General features: G+C 48.9%; 1 protein-coding gene across 2 annotated transcripts in view; it reads left to right on the plus strand.

Moving 5' to 3' along the window:
- Positions 1 to 15,968, plus strand: part of col12a1a (collagen, type XII, alpha 1a) — a 363,032-nt gene that overhangs the window by 33,144 nt on the left and 313,920 nt on the right. For both annotated transcript variants that reach the window (XM_069930690.1, XM_069930692.1), the window contains exons 6-10: positions 1,040 to 1,303; positions 2,570 to 2,734; positions 7,038 to 7,211; positions 11,248 to 11,538; positions 14,440 to 15,042. In XM_069930690.1, the coding sequence (XP_069786791.1) occupies positions 1,040 to 1,303; positions 2,570 to 2,734; positions 7,038 to 7,211; positions 11,248 to 11,538; positions 14,440 to 15,042 (1,497 nt within the window). The remainder of the gene's footprint in view (positions 1 to 1,039; positions 1,304 to 2,569; positions 2,735 to 7,037; positions 7,212 to 11,247; positions 11,539 to 14,439; positions 15,043 to 15,968) is intronic.

The raw sequence follows: 15,968 nt of genomic DNA on the forward strand, positions 1-15,968 counted from the left end.
AGCATCATTAGGAGAGGTGACCAAAAGGGTGGTCACGGTGATGGATGAGGTCATTGGGTGAGAGAATGCTCACTGCAGACATCACAGCCACTGATTACCGAGTGGAGTAAACCAAAGATGACCTCAAGACCAGGTTGGATGAGTGCAGGGGGGGAAATATTTATACGGTTGGGTCATCATGTGAGGGCAGAGACTTGAAAACAGTTTTGAAATGGAGCTATCAGACCAAAGACAGTGCAGGTCAATGAAGACCTGGGTAATGGGTGGCTAGATGAGGACGGTGGGGATACAGGTAGCTGCTCTGTCTGTGAAAAGCTTCGACTGGGAGGCCGGAGAAATTACCATTGGGTTGGCAAGCCGGACAATTCTCCTGGTAAATCTCCCATGCACCCTCTCCAAAGTTTCCACATCCTTCCTGTCATGAGGTGAGCAGAACTGATCACAACATTCAAACCGTGGTCTCACCGGAGTTTTATAGAGCTACAACATTGCTTCACAGCTCTTGAACACAATCCCCTGACTAATGAAGGCCAGCAAATCATCTGCCTTCTTAACCACCCTGTCAACTTGCTTGGCAACCTTGAGGGATCCAGGGACCTTGTCACCAATGTCCCTCTGTTCCTCCACCCTGTTAGGAATGCTGTTATAGGTCAATTTTAAATTTAGACATGCAGCGCAGTAACATGCCATTTCGGCCCACGAAATTACACCCAATTGACCTACTACGCTCACCCCCCCCCGGTACGTTTTGAAAAGTGGGAGGAAACCGGAAGCCCCGGGGAAACCCACGCAGACACTGGGAGTTCGTACAAACTCCTCACAGACAGTACGGGATTCAAACCCCAGCCCCGATCGCCGATGTTGCAATGGCGTTGCGCTAACCGTGACACTCCTTTTCAACAACTGCCCCCAGATTCTGCCACTCGCCTTCAGACCTGGGGCAATTTACACTGTTCCACCCACTTCTGACTCCCCTGTGGGTGTTTACTGTGTTGTGGATGTTGTTCCACTTCATGCTTGCCTCTGTTTGCCCTTTCAGGGTGTTCAGCTACTGCCGTGGCCGATTTGGTTTTCCTGGTTGACGGGTCATGGAGTGTGGGGAGAGCAAACTTCAACAAAATCAGAGAGTTTATCTACTCCATGGTATCGGCGTTTGAGATCGGCGATGACAAGACGAGAGTTGGCATCGTCCAGTACAGTTCGGACACGCGGACAGAATTTGATTTGAATCGATACAGCCGGAAAGAGGAGCTGCTCAGCGCAATCACCAATCTTCCCTACAAAGGAGGCAACACCATGACTGGTAAAAATATCATTCATGTTCGCTTCAGATATATTTTAAATTGGGTTTTGAAAACAGTGGAGTACAGAGATGAGAGAATCAGCCTTCAGCATCAGGTTTATTGTCATGAACATATGTCACGGAATTTGTAGTTTTACCCCATGAAAGGTGCAGAACAAGGTGTAAAAAGTCATTATAAATTGCAATTCCGTAAATAACCAGTGCAAAAAAATGAGGTAGTGTCTGTGGTCCATTGTCCGCGGAGGGGCAGAAGCTGTTTTTGTAACATTGAGTGTGTGTCTTCAGGCATTTGTACCTCCTTCCTGATGGTAGCAGAGTGAAGAGGGCATGGCCTGGGTGGTGGGGGGTCCTTGAAGATAGATGCAGCTTTCTTGAGGCAACCGCCTCTTGTCAATGTCCTTTATGGAGTGACTCATGCCTGTGATGGGGCTGGCCCAGGTCAAAACCCTCTGTAGCCTTTTCCTGTCCTGTGTGTTGGCAGCTCCATACCAGAGAGTGATGTGACCAGTCAGAACACCTGGAGAAGTTTGCAAGAGTCTTAGGTGACGTACCAAATCTCCTCAAACTCCTCATGAAGTATAGCCACTGGCGAGTCTTCTTCATGATTGCTTCAGAGATGTTGATTCACCAGGAACTTGGAAGTTTCTTACCATCGCCACTTCTGACCCCATCGTTGAGGACAGGTTTGAGGAGAGAGTGAGTCCCCAGGACGATGCTTGCTGGAATCCAGGAAGATGAGGGTGGATCTTATCGAAATGTATAAAAATTATGAAAGAAATGGATGAGATGGAAACGGGGAGGTTGTTTCCACTGACAGGCCAGAATAGAACATGGGGACTTTGCCTCAAGATGAGGGGGGAGTAGATTTAGGATGGAGATGGGGAGAAACTGCTTCGCCCAGAGAGAAGTTAATATGTGGAATTCTCTGCCCAAGGAAGCAGTAGAGGCTGCCTCATTTAAGACATAGACAGATTTTGGAATTGGAGAGGAATTAAGTGTTATTGGGAACAGGAGGGTTGGCAGAGCTGAGTCTGCACCCAAGTCAGCCATGAGAGGATGGCAGAACAGGCTCAACCGGCCGGGTGACCGCCTCCTGCTCCTGTTTCTTACAAAGAATAATTAGAGGGGCCAGAAGCCTTTAACCTCTCAAAGGGGAAAGTGATTAACCTTCAGATACTGTCATTGTTAGGGCCAAAGGGCTTGCACTGTGCTGTTGTGTTCGATGTTCTGTGAAGGAACTGAAATTGGTTTCTTTTCTCCATAAAGGTGAGGCCATCAATTACCTGGTGAAGAACATCTTTCATGAAAGTGCTGGAGCAAGGAAGTCATACCCGAAGATTGCAATAATTATCACGGACGGGAAGTCTCAGGACCCAGTTACAGAAAGTGCAGAAGCCCTTCGCAACATTGGGGTTGAAATATTTACCCTGGGTATGTTACTTTCAAGCTAAATCCTTTCCCATTTAACCAAAAAGTGCTCAGCTCACAGGGTCATTGGGTGCTCCTGCTGTGGTCTCCTCTACATCGGAGAGACTGGGTGCCGTCTGGGAGATCGCTTCATTGAGCACCTCGGCTCTATCCCGCCACAATAGTGTGGATCTCCCAGTGGCTGCCCCTTTCAATTCTCCCTCCCATTCCCTTGCTGACATGTCTCACAAACTGCCAGATTGAGACCACTCGCAAATTGGAGAAACAACACCTCATCTTCCATCTGGGCACCCTGCAATCAGATGGTCTTAATATTAACTTCACTGGCTTTCAGTAATCGCCCCCCCACCCCCCCCATTCAACCTCATTTTTTCCCCCTGTCACTTTCCTCCTGGTCTGTCTCTCCCTTCCCTGTCTCCTTTCGCACGGACATGATCAATTCTCACTGCTCCCCTTATCATATCCAATGAACACCTTGTGTTGGTCTGGATTCCTCCCCCAGCCGGCACTGTCCGAATTCTGAGATTTCCTACTTCTGGCTCATTGCAGAAAGGCTCAGGCCCGAAGCGTTGGCAATATCTCTTTGCTTTTTATGGATGCCTCCAGCATTTTGGTGTGTTTTTACTCACAGGGGCTTAAACCTGAACTTGCAAGCGTTGAGAGAGAAGTTACAGTGGCTCTCAAAGACTATTAGGTTTGAGAAATAATTGCTGGCCTTGGAAACGACGCCAAGTGTCCCGTCAGGAATAAAATCAAAACTCGCATTATTCATGGGCGCAGAAGAAAGATCCATCAGCTTTATTCCCTCCACAAACTCAAACCAAGATGGATTGAGTAACCTGTGGAAAAGTTTTGCAATGTATTTTTCATTGCTGGCCAATATAAATAAGCCAAGATATATATTCAATCTCACATCCAAACTTATATATCCAAGACCCTCTGCTCTCTTTGGCATTTATTTATAATGTCCAAGTCTATGCAAGACTTGAATGCTTTCCCCACATCTGGGGAGAACCCCTGCCATGCATTTCTCTTGCACATCTGGTCAAACTATAGATGCGTGGTTTTCTTCTCATGTGAAGCCTCTTCATCTCTTCATGATTGCCCCAGGACTCTTTCGCTCTTTCGCTCTCTCTCGCTCTTTCTCTCTGCCATTGGGATTGTTTCTTCCTCATGGTTTTCTCCTGTTTATTCTGGTCCTGGGACAATCTACATTTTTTCCCTTCTACAGTTCTTTCCCTAAACTACCAAGGAGCAGCTCCTTCACTTCTTCTATCTCACTTCTGCAGTGTTTGTGAATTGTTTGAATGTACCTTACAATGGCGTGAACATTTCCAAAAAATTCCTGTCAGCTGATAAACATTTTAAGTATTCTGATATTATACCATTGAAATATACTCATGTCATTGATCGATTTTTTTGTCCACATTTTTCGACTTTTACACTGGTCAAACTTTTGACCTTGGTAAGTATCTACATTGTTCATGGCCTCAGGAGCTTGGATGGCCGGGACCGGGTGGCCAGAGCATCGGGAATTCGGATGGGCGGGCAGCCGGGTGGGGGGGGCGGAGGATCTGCGGCCGGGCACTCGGAGGGAGGACGGCTGGGGCATCGGGAACCCTGGTGGGCGGGTGGCCGTGGCAAGGGTCATCCGGAGTTCGGATGGGTGGGTGGTCGGGGCCAAAAATAGGGGAGGGTTGACTTTTAAACCGGTCATACGAAAACACCCAATTATTGGGTCAAAAAGGTGGAGGGGGGAAGAGGGTCGACTATTACATGGGATCGATGATTACACGAGTATTTGTGTTATTCTTTATCTCACCCTGGTCACCCTCACTCCTCCCCTTCCGTCACGCAGAAGATACCATGCCCTTGAGGACACATCCCTCCAGATTTAAGGGAAGATTCCTTCCTGCTCTTGACAGTCTCTTGAATAGATCTCGCACTGCTACAAGATGAGGCCCTTTCACTGTCTTTTTCTATTCCCGCACGATGTATCTGTTTCCCCGTACCCGGCACCACTTCAAGTTCAAGTTTATTGTCCTCCGATTGTACATTTCCACAGTGTGAAACAGCCCATCTCCAGACCACAGTGCACACACACACACACACACACACACACACACACACACACACACACACACACACACACACACACACACACACACACACACACACACACACACACACACACACACACACACAGAGACACACAGTACACCTTTCACACAAATGACAGACATAGCGACCCAAAAAAATACATCAAAATGAATTACGGGTTTCCAGGAATGTTCAATGGTCTCACTGCCTGTGGGAAGAAGTTGTTTCCCAGCCTGGCAGTCCTGGTTTTTTTTATGCCCCTGTACCTCTTCCTTGAAGGTGGTGGCTCAAAGATATGGTGGGCTGGATGGTAAGCATCCTCAGTGATTCTCTGAGGCCTCTTTAAGCATCGGTCCCTGCAGACGTCATCGATAGAGAGAAGGGATCTCAGCAGTTTTAACCACCCTCCGTACTGACCTCTGACCTGATATTTTGCAGCTACCACATCACAGTACGATGCAGCCAGCCAGATGCTCTCTACTATGCCCCTGTCGAACATTGTTAGGATGGGGGTTGGTAGCCTTGCCCACCTCAAAAGTTCTTAGGAAATATAGGCACAGCTGTGCCTTCCTGACTAATGAGGGGATGTTGTGGGCCATCCATTATATGGACACCAAGGAACTCTGTGCTCCCCACTGCTCTATAATGGAGCCATTGATAAGTAGTGGGGAGCTCCTGAAGTCTACAGTCATCTCCTTTGTCTTGTCCATGTTGAGACTCAGGTTGCTCTTGCACTAGTGAACCAGCCTTTCCACCTCCGCTTTGTCAGCTGATGAGGCCGTCTACCATCGTGCCATCTGCCAACTTGATGATTCTGTTTGAACCCAACCTGGCGGTACAGTCGTGAGTTTAGCAGCGTGAACAGTAGCGGGGTGAACACGCAGCTACTGTGGTGCATCAGTGATGGGGGGGGGGGGTCGAGGGTTTGCTTTCAACCCAGGCAGACTGTGGTCTTTCAGTGTAAGAGGTACAGTTGCAGTGAGGGTGACCAAATCCTAGTTAGGATTATTTATCCACCAGCCTCTGAGGTATGATCCTGTTGAACGCCGAGCTGAAGTCAATGAACAACAGCCTGGCATAGGAGGTCAGGGCAGAGTGGAGGGTCGGGCTATTGCATCGTTGGTGGATAGGTTTGGCCAATCCGGCAACCCGAACTCCAGATCCACACGATCAAGAAGCCTTCAGCACCCAAGGCCCTTTGGGAGTCCTTCTTGCCCTCAGCACTCTCTCGAATCCTGGTTCCCATGAGCCAGTCTCCAGCAGCCCACGCTTTTGCATATAACAAAGAACTCTCATCTCCAAAAATTTGGCTTACAAAATCAGATTGAGTCTTTTTTTTAAATGTAAACTTAAACCTGCAGGACGGTGACAGGCCCACGAGCCCATGTCACCCAATTGCACCCCCGTGCATTTTTGGAGATGGGAGGAAACCGGAGCACCCTGAGGGACCCTCTTAGACATGGGAAGAATGCATAAACTCCTTACAGCCAGCACGGTAACAAACTGAAGAGGTTATTTAACACAATAAGGTGGTCCTACTTGGAATAATAAGGTTCATTGCAGGCTTGTGTACCCATGGATGCAGACCCATAAATCTCACACATGGGACTTTTGTTTTTGTCAGATTTCAGATTTATTGTCAGAGAACATACGGGACATCACATATAACCCTGAGATTCATTTTCCTGAGGTCCCAGCAAAATTACCACTAATTGATAGTGCAAAAAAGACTATACACAACTTACACATGTAAACAAAGGACTGTTAACAGATAATGAATGTAAATAAACTGTGCAATACAGAGAGAATGAAAAAAACCAATAAAGTCCTTAAACGAGCCCCTGATTGAGTTTGTCGTTGAGGAGTCTGATGGTAGCAGTTGCTCCTGAACCTGGTGGTGCGAGTCTTGGGGCATCTAAACCTCTTTCCTGATGGTAGCAACGAGAACAGAGCAGATGCTGGGTGGTGTGGGTCATTGAGGATCGCTGCTCCTCTCCGACGGCAGCGTTCCCTGTAGAAGATCTTCACGGTGGGAAGGGTTTCGTCTGTGATGTCCTGGGCTGCATCCACTACTTTTTGGAGGGCTTTGCGCTCAGGAGTGATGGCCTTCCACCACCAGACCACGATGCAGCCGGACAGCACCCTTTCCACCACACCTCTGTTGAAATTTATCCATTTCACTCTCGTTTGCTTTTCCCCTCCTCAGGTATAAAGGGAGCAGACTTGAAAGAACTGAGGCTGATTGGCTCCGATCCTTTAAAGAAGCACGTTTTCAAAGTGGCAGACTTTGACAAGATTCAGGAGGTCCAGAATGAGATCATTGGGCTGGTGTGCTTCGGTGTTGAGGAACAACTGAGTGAAATCGTGAGCGGCGAGGAAGGTAAATATTTTTAACCGGATGCTGGAAGTCAGAAGCTTTGTTTCCCATTCACTGCTGATTGTCCACAAGACTATGGAGCAGTAGGCCATTTGGCCCATTGAGTCTACTCCGGCATTCCATCATGAGCCAATCCATTCTCTCACTCAGCCCCACTCCCCTGCCATCTCCCCATAACCTTTGATACCCTGACTATTCATCTACCTACCAATCACAGCCTCCACAGCCGACCGTGGTAGCAAATTCCAGACGTTCACCACTATAGAAATTCCTCCTCATCTCTGATTCAATCAGAATCTGGAGCAAAAAAGGCAAGCTTCTCCAGGATCTCAGAGGGACAGGCAGCATCTGTGGAGGAACGTGGAGCAAAGATGGGTGGCTGGAAGAACTCAGCGAGCAATCCCAGCTCCGACGGGTTCCCGCCACGAGCCACATCTTCCCCTCTCCACCCAGCTCTGCACTTCACTGGGCACCTTCCCTCCGAGACTCACTTCTCGCCCCAAGCCGTGGTACTTTCCCCTGCAGCCATGCCTGTCCTCGTAGCCTCCTCCCTCACTTCTGGCCAGAGACCTAAACTGCCCATCCAGGTGAGATTCATGTGCACCCTCCTCCCACCTCAGCTGCTTTCTTCGGTGCTCTCGATGTGACCTCTTCCTCACTGGTGAGACTAGGTGCAGACTTTGGGGACTGTTTGACTGAGCACCTGAGCTCTGTCCACCCTGGAGTTCTCGAGCTTTCAGTTGCCAGGCATCTAACTTCCTTCCCCATTCCCACACCCACCTGGCTGAGCCACTACCTGGGGGAGGCCAAAGGCAAACCAAAGGGTCAGCACCTTGTATTCCACCTGTGTGGTCAACACCAGCATGAACTCTGAATCATCTACTTTCAGGTAACTTACATCTCCACTGTATCTTCTCCCTTTTTCTGATCCACCCAAGTCTTCCCACACATGCCCTGGCAATGATACCTCTGGTTAGTAAGGGATTATTTATCGTGATATACGAGTGGAAAAAAAGCATTGAAAACTACTGGTATAGGACAAGAAGGCACAACTTCAGGATTGAAGGGCGTCCACTTAGAACAGAGGTGCGGAGGAATTTCTTCAGCCAGAGGGCAGTGAATCTGTGGAATTGGTTGCCAAGGGCAGTTGTAGAGGGCAGGTCATTGGGTGTATTTAAGGTAGAGATGGATAGGTTCTTGATTAGCCCGGGTTATGGGGAGAAGGCCAGACAGTGGAGCAGAGTGGGAAAATGGATCAGTTGATGAATAAATGGTGGGGCAGACTTGATATGCTGAATGGCCTATTTCTGCTCCAGTGTCTTATGATCTTTATTTTAACTTTAGACATACAGACCATTTTGGCCCACGAGTCCTTGCTACCCAATTACACCCAATTGACCTTCAATTCACGGTACGTTTCAAATGGTTGGAGGAATCCGGAGCCCCCGGGGAAAATCCACAAAGACACGGGGAGAACGTACAAATTCCTTACAGACAGTGCGGGATATGAAGCCCGGTCCTGATCACTGGCGCTGTAACAGTGTAGCACTAACCGCTACGCTAACCCTGCCTTCCTTTGTCTTGCAAATTTTCTTTGAATTTTGTGGATTTATGAATGACTAAAAATGCCAGCAAGTCTTTCTTTGTCAGTAATTATAACTAATGGAATCATGGCAGAAAGTTTGAGGATCGGAGGAGGTTTGGGCTCCTTATTAGTTAAACCTGCCTGTTACTTGATAAGCTGGTGCCCAGTGATGGGAATGTCAGGGTCTGGTCACTGCTCTTCTTCAACAGGTGAGATGACGTCTGTAGAGAGAGTCAACAATTCAGGTCTGAGACCATTTGTCACTTCCTGCGGTGTTCCAAAGGATGTGACCCAGATCTTCTACCACCAATGGTTAGGAATCTCATTAATTCAGATCATTCAGGGCCATGCACAGTATCCACCTGCATTCCTTAACAATCTCGACCAGGGCGCCAGTGAGCGCATCCTGTCAGGGTGCGTGACTGCGCTGGACAGAAACTGCTCTGCCCAAGACCACAAGAAATTGCACAGGGTTGTGAATATGGCTCACACACAAACACAACCTCCTCCCCTCCATCAACTCCGTCGCACTCCCCCACCCCTCCGTCGCGCACCCCCTCCGACACGCACCCCTTCTCCCCTCTGTCGTGCACCCCCTTCCCTCTGTCACGCACCTCCTCCATCACGCACCCCCTCCCCTCGACATGCACCCTCTCCCCTCCATCGCGCACTCCTTCCCCTCCATCATGCTCCCCTTCCCCTCCATCGTGCACCCCCTCCCCTCCACTGCTCACCCCCTCCCCTCCGTCATGCACTCCCTCCCCTCCATCAGTTTCGTCGCACCCCCTCCCCTCTGTCACGCACCCTCCCTCCGTCGTGCACCCCTCCCCTCCGTCGTGCGCACCCTCCCCTTTGTTGCATACCCCCTCTCCTCCGTCACGCACCCCCTCCCCTCCGTTGCGCACCCCTTCCCCTCCATCAACTCCATCGCAACCCCTCCCCTCTGTCACGCACCCCCTCCCCTCCATCATGCACCCCCTCCCCTCTGTCGCGCAACCCCTCCCCTCTGTCAAGCCCCCTCCCCTCCATCAGCTCCATCACCCACGCCCCCTCCCCTCCATCAGCTCCATCACCCACGCCCCCTCCCCTCCATCGGCTCAATTATATATACCCCACCCCCCTCCATCACTCACCCGCGCCCCCGCTCCGTCACTCGCCCACACTCTGTCACTTGTCCACACCCCTCAACTCCGTCATTCACACATCCACCCTCCGCTCCGTCACTCACCTGCGCCCCACCCCCCCCCCCCCCCCAACTTCATCCATAACTCCTGCAGCCTTGGAAAAGCAGCCAACGTATTAAAAGACGCATCCCCTCCTGGCAACTTCCTCTATGCCCCCTCCTATCAGGAAGAAGATTCTTGAGTGTGATATCCCGAGATTCAAGGACAGTTTCTTTTCTGCTATAATCAGATCCCTGAATGAACTTCACACCAGTAAATGAATGCTGCTTTTGTTCCATACCAAATGCGTCCTTTTGTGCCCAATCTTACTTGCACTTTGTAAGGGACTTTTACACGTTCTCCCCCCAAAAAACCCCTCCATTCCTGAATCTCAGTGCGTGAGAAAATAAATTGAAAACCTAAAATTGATAGCCATTGTAATTCTTATGGGAACCATGGCCACTCTAGCCGAGGTCACTGCAAGATAGCCGAATTTGCAGTCCTGAAAGTGACTGAGTCGTAGAGCTGTTCATTGTGGAACGAAGCTCTTTGGCCCAACGTGTCCATGCTGACCCAGTTAGATGCTCAGAAAAGGCAAGCAGCTGATGCCTTGCAGTTTCGTTCCTGGACAAAATGAGTAGATGCGATGGGAAGGGAATAGGACGTGGAGAGGAGCCATGGGCACCCTTTTCACACTACCAACCATCCTAGGAAGCGGGTACATTTAGTAGGCCTGCTGCACCCAGAAAGCCTTTCCCACTGCACCACGATTTACCTGGTTCATTGGGAACCCTGGGATTTTAAGGGGGAGGGGGAACCCACCTCCAGGGGTGATGTCGCAGGTGACGTATTATGGACGGCACTCTGACAGCCCAGTTATGTTTCACATGGACGACAGTCAACTAGGCTGCGAAGTATAACTGTCAGACTGATGCTAGCACACAGCCACTAATGCCATTAATGGTAACCCAGTAAGTCGAGTAGACCTTTCACACCGCCTTAGAATGATTAATGAGTGAACTTGGCTGGGCTTTGACACTTGCCCCTACCTAGAGTCAGATCCTGGTTGATTTTTTTTTTTACTCATCCTGCCTGTTTGGGACCTTTCACACCACCAGATTACCAGCTATAGACCCGCTAATTTGGCCAGTTCAACTCGCACAAACTTGGCAGATTAACACAGACCGAGCAATTGGGATGTGACTTATTTACATGATGTAATGGATAAATCATTCATAAAGGCAACCAACCAAACCCAAACTGAACCCCACGCCTTGCGTTTTACCCACAGTGATTGATCCACCTTCTAACATTCAAGTCTTGGAGATTGCCTCAAACTTCATGAAAATCATTTGGGACTCATCGCCCAGTCAGATCACTGGCTACAGGATTCAACTAGTTCCCATGGTGGCGGGCATCAAGCAGCACAATGTCAACGTCGATGCAGCTACTCGGACAGTGGTCGTCAAAGGCCTCATTCCTGACACCCAGTACCAGGTGAATGTGTTTGCCACGAGAGGGCTGGCTTCCAGTGACCCAGTATCCACTATGGACAAGACCAAGCCCGTTAAAGAGAGGTCCGGTGAGTTTGCACCCATGCTTTGCAGGTTCCAACGCGTGCTCACTTTGGAGCAAGCTGTGTAGTTTACAAAACCTGCTGGGAAATAATTACAGAATAATGAGATCCAGTGACAGGCAGTTGTGAAAGGATGAGTGGTTGTGCAATTTATTGTCAAATACATGACTACAATAAACAGATGCAATGCAAGTGTTTCTTGCTGCAGTCATACAGGTAAAGACAAAATGGACCCCAGGGGTGTGTTATGGGATGGTGAGGAGGGGGGCTTCACCCTATGTGGGATGTCGGGAGTGTGTGACGGGACAGGGAGGAGGTGGCTTTATCCTGTGTGGGACATCGGGACTGTGTGATGGGACAGGGAGGAGGGGGCTTCACCCTATGTGGGGCATCGGGACTGTGTGACAGGACAGGGAGGAGGGTCGTCACCCTGTGTGGGTCATTGGGAGTGTGTGACGGGACATTGAGGAGGGGGCTTCATCCTGTGTGGGGCGTCGGGAGTGTGTGACGGCACAGTGAGGAGGGAGCTTCACCCTGTGTGGGGCGTCGGGAGTGAGTAACAGGACAGAATCTGGAGAGAATCTGCAGGTCAAACAGTGCCCTTTATGTAGCAGACTCATGCACGGCCAAACTCAGACCACCTGCAAATTGGAGGAAAAGCGTCTCAACCTCCAAATGGGCACCCTCCAACTGGATGGCATTAACATCGACATCTCCAGTTTCTGTTAGCTCCCCTCCCCATTTTTCCCTATGTCTCCCTTCCCCCAGCTCTGCCCATTCTCGCTTCCTTTTCCCACACCTTTCAAAGAGGCATAAACAGCCCCCATTAATTCTCACCTTTCCGCTAATCATATCCAATTAACACCTTTAGTCAGTACCCCTTCCCTGCCATTCTTAGAACATTACAGCACAGAAATTGGTTGATTCGGTCCCTTTAGTCTCTGCCAAACCATTTTACTACCTAGCCCCACTGACCTGAACCCAGTCTATATCCCCCCATATCCCTCCCATCCACATTTCCATAAAATGTTTAAAATTCACCACCTAAACTGGCAGCTCGTTTTACACTCCCGCCACTCTCTGTGTGAAGAAGTTCCTCTGAGACTTTCGCCCTTTCACCCTTAACCCATGTCCTCTGGTTCTCCCCAGCCTTTTAATTCAAGATTCAGCCCACTTTTTGCTCATACTTTGAAGGGGTCAGGCCTGAAATCATTGGGTAATATATCTGTGGTAGAACGCGGTACTGCAGGCATGTCCAGGTATGTCCTCATTGGGATGGGCAGGCTGGCCCGCCTCCTGTACCTGTAGCCCCTCTCCACAAAATCACCTAATAAAGGTTGAGAGCTCCCTCATACCTGCCTTGGATGTGAGCCTGCACCAGGTGGAGCAGTGGTCCTCAACCTTTTTCTTTCCACTCACACCCCACTTTAAGTAATCCCTATGCCATTGGTGCTCTGTGATTAGTCAGGGATGTGAGTGGGAAGGGAAGGTTGAGAACCACTGCTCTAGACCCAATTATTACTGAAATATTTTCCTTGAGAAAAATTGTCTTTGGGCCATTTCCTTTGGAGATCTGAAACCGTGCACATAACGAGTCAATGAGGGACGATTAAAACAGTGGTTTTCAAACTTTCCACCCACACCCCACCTTAACCAATCCCTTACTAATCACAGAGCACTAATGGAGTAGGGATTACTTAAAGTGGGATGTGAATGGAAAGAAAAAGGTTGAGAATCACTGATGTAGAGGCATGTCTGAGTCTTCTGGTTAATAAAGCCTTTGACTACTTGTTTCATGTCTGCAAATGGTTGTTGATCATGCTACAATATCTTTACCTCCTATGGATAATGCGAGACCTGCTGAGCTCCTCCAGCATTTCTGTGATTTTATTACAATCACAGGATCTGCAAACTTTTGCATTTCTCAACTGAGAATACTTAGTTGTCTATCCTTTGATACTTGTGATCTCTTTTTCTGTCTTGGAATTGGTGGTAAATTAATTTTTACTCTTGTTGTTGGCATACATGTGTGGCTTCAGCAAGTAAGAAGTTCTGGGCATCTACTAGCAACATACATTTCCTTGTCATGTGCCACTCAATAGTCAAGTTAATATAAGAGCTAGGAGCAGAAATAGGCCATTCAGTCCATTGAGTCTGTCCCACCATTCAATCATGAGCTGATCCATTTCCTCACTCAGCCCCTCTGCCCAGCCTTCTCCCCATAACCTTTGATGCCCTGGCTAATCAAGAATCTATCTCTCTCTCTGCCTTAAATACACCCAATTTACCGGTCTCCACAACCGCCTGTGGCAAAAAACTCCACAAATTTAGCACCTTCTGGCTGGAGAAAGTCCTCCGCATCTAAGTGGACAGCCCTTCAATCCTGAAGTCGTGCCTTTACTTACAATAACCACACCAGCAGTCCGAGAATAAGACGGCTTTAATAAACTAATATGGACACTAAGACGTCTTGTCTCTCTGCATGACGAACCTGGAAGGCTAGACTGTAGCTCTGGACTGCTTTATAGACAAGGTCACCGGGATGACCCCTGCTGACCTAGTGGTGTAATTACAGATCACCACAGTGCCCTCTTGTCCTAGACCTTCCCACCTTTCTACATCGACTGTGTCAATGCCATTTAACATTTAAAATGTTTCAGTGAGATTCTCCCTCATTCTCCTAAATTCCAATGAGTCCAGACCAAGAACTGTCAAATGCTCCTCATTTCCTGGGATCATCCTTGTGAACGTCCTCTGAACCCTCTCCATGTCAGCCCATTCTTTCTTCAATGAGGAGCCTAAAACTGCTCACAATCTCCATGTGAGGTCTCACCAGGGCCAGATAAAGCCTCGACATCACTGTTGTATTGAAAAGTGACTTAATTTTGTCTCCTTTGTATCCTGCAGAATGTATTCTGGACGACAAGACACAGGCTGATGTTGTCCTTCTGGTTGACGGTTCCTACAGTATTGGCTTGAGCAACTTTGCCAAGGTGAGAGATTTCCTGGAAACACTGGTCAAGACCTTCCAGGTTGGTCCCAACCATATCCAGATTGGCCTGGTGCAGTACAGCCGGAATCCATTTACAGAGTTCACCCTCAACCAACACTCGTCGCTCCAGGCTGTGGTGCGAGCTGTTCGCACCTTCCCCTACAGGGGCGGCTCCACCAATACCGGCAAGGCCATGGCCTACATCCGTGAGAGTGTCTTCATCCAGTCGAAGGGCGCCCGAAGCAATGTGCCGCAGGTAATGGTGCTGATCACGGACGGCAAGTCTTCCGACGCCTTCAAGAACCCCGCCTTGAGGCTGCGGGACATGGGCGTGGAGATCTTCGCCGTGGGGGTCAAGGATGCGGTGTTCAGTGAGCTGGTGGCCATCGCCTCACCCCCCGAGAACACCCATGTGTACCAAGTGGATGACTTTGACTCCTTCCAGCGGGTGTCGACGAAACTCACGCAGACGCTGTGCCTCAGGATCAAGGAGGAAGTGAAAGCCATCAGGGAGCGAAGTGAGTGAGCCCAGAATGAGACCGTTCAATTACTCATCGAGTGACGATGGGAAAACTTGGTTCACTTCAGTCAGTGGACGCTCCTGAGACCCTTTTTTTTTTTGGTCACTTGTTTTGAGTCATGCTGAGGGAATTCAGCAAAATGACAGTTTTTTTCCAGTGCCGGATTTACCATCGTGCGGCTGAACTAAAGCCCTGCAGGAAGGGACCCCGCGCCCTCACAATAAATGAGGAAAAAAAAACCCATATGTATGGAGGTTATATTTTATATAGTTGTGGGGTCCGGCCTAGAAGAGAGCAGAATTTTTAATCTATTATTTTACATCCAGCACTTATTGTCAGTTAGACAATGGGAGGGTCGAGGGGGAAACTATTGTTGGTCTGCGCTTAGGGCCTTAATCTGGCCCTGCCTTGAGGACTCTTATGGATTTTTACAGATGGATAGGTGGTACAGAAAACTCGTCTGCCCAAAACAACACAAAATTGTTCTAAACACAGCTCTGGGCATCGTACAAACTAACCTCCCCTCCAACTACTCCATCCACGCATCTAGTTGTTTTGGGAATTATGCCAACAGGTTAAAGGACCAGTTTCCCCCCCACCACTGCCCCCCACCTTCTATTCGGCAGAAGATACACAAGATTTTAAACACAAACCTCCAGATTCAAAGACCAATTCTTTCCTGGCTTGAACTTAAATAGACCTCTCTTTGGTTGAAAAAGATGCTCTTGCACTGTTTTCTGTACTTTCCTCTATACCAGTGGTCCACAGCCTTTTTTCCCCCACTCACATACCCCCTTAAGTAATCCTTTATAAGCACAGAGCACTAATGGCATCCTACATCATGAGATCACAAGATAAAGGAAATGAATTAGGCCACTTGGCCCATTGAGTCTGTTCTACCCTAAGCTGAACTCTATTCACAC

This window comes from Narcine bancroftii, chromosome 4, assembly GCF_036971445.1.
Source record: "Narcine bancroftii isolate sNarBan1 chromosome 4, sNarBan1.hap1, whole genome shotgun sequence".
In the NCBI taxonomy this organism is placed as follows: Eukaryota; Metazoa; Chordata; class Chondrichthyes; order Torpediniformes; family Narcinidae; genus Narcine; species Narcine bancroftii.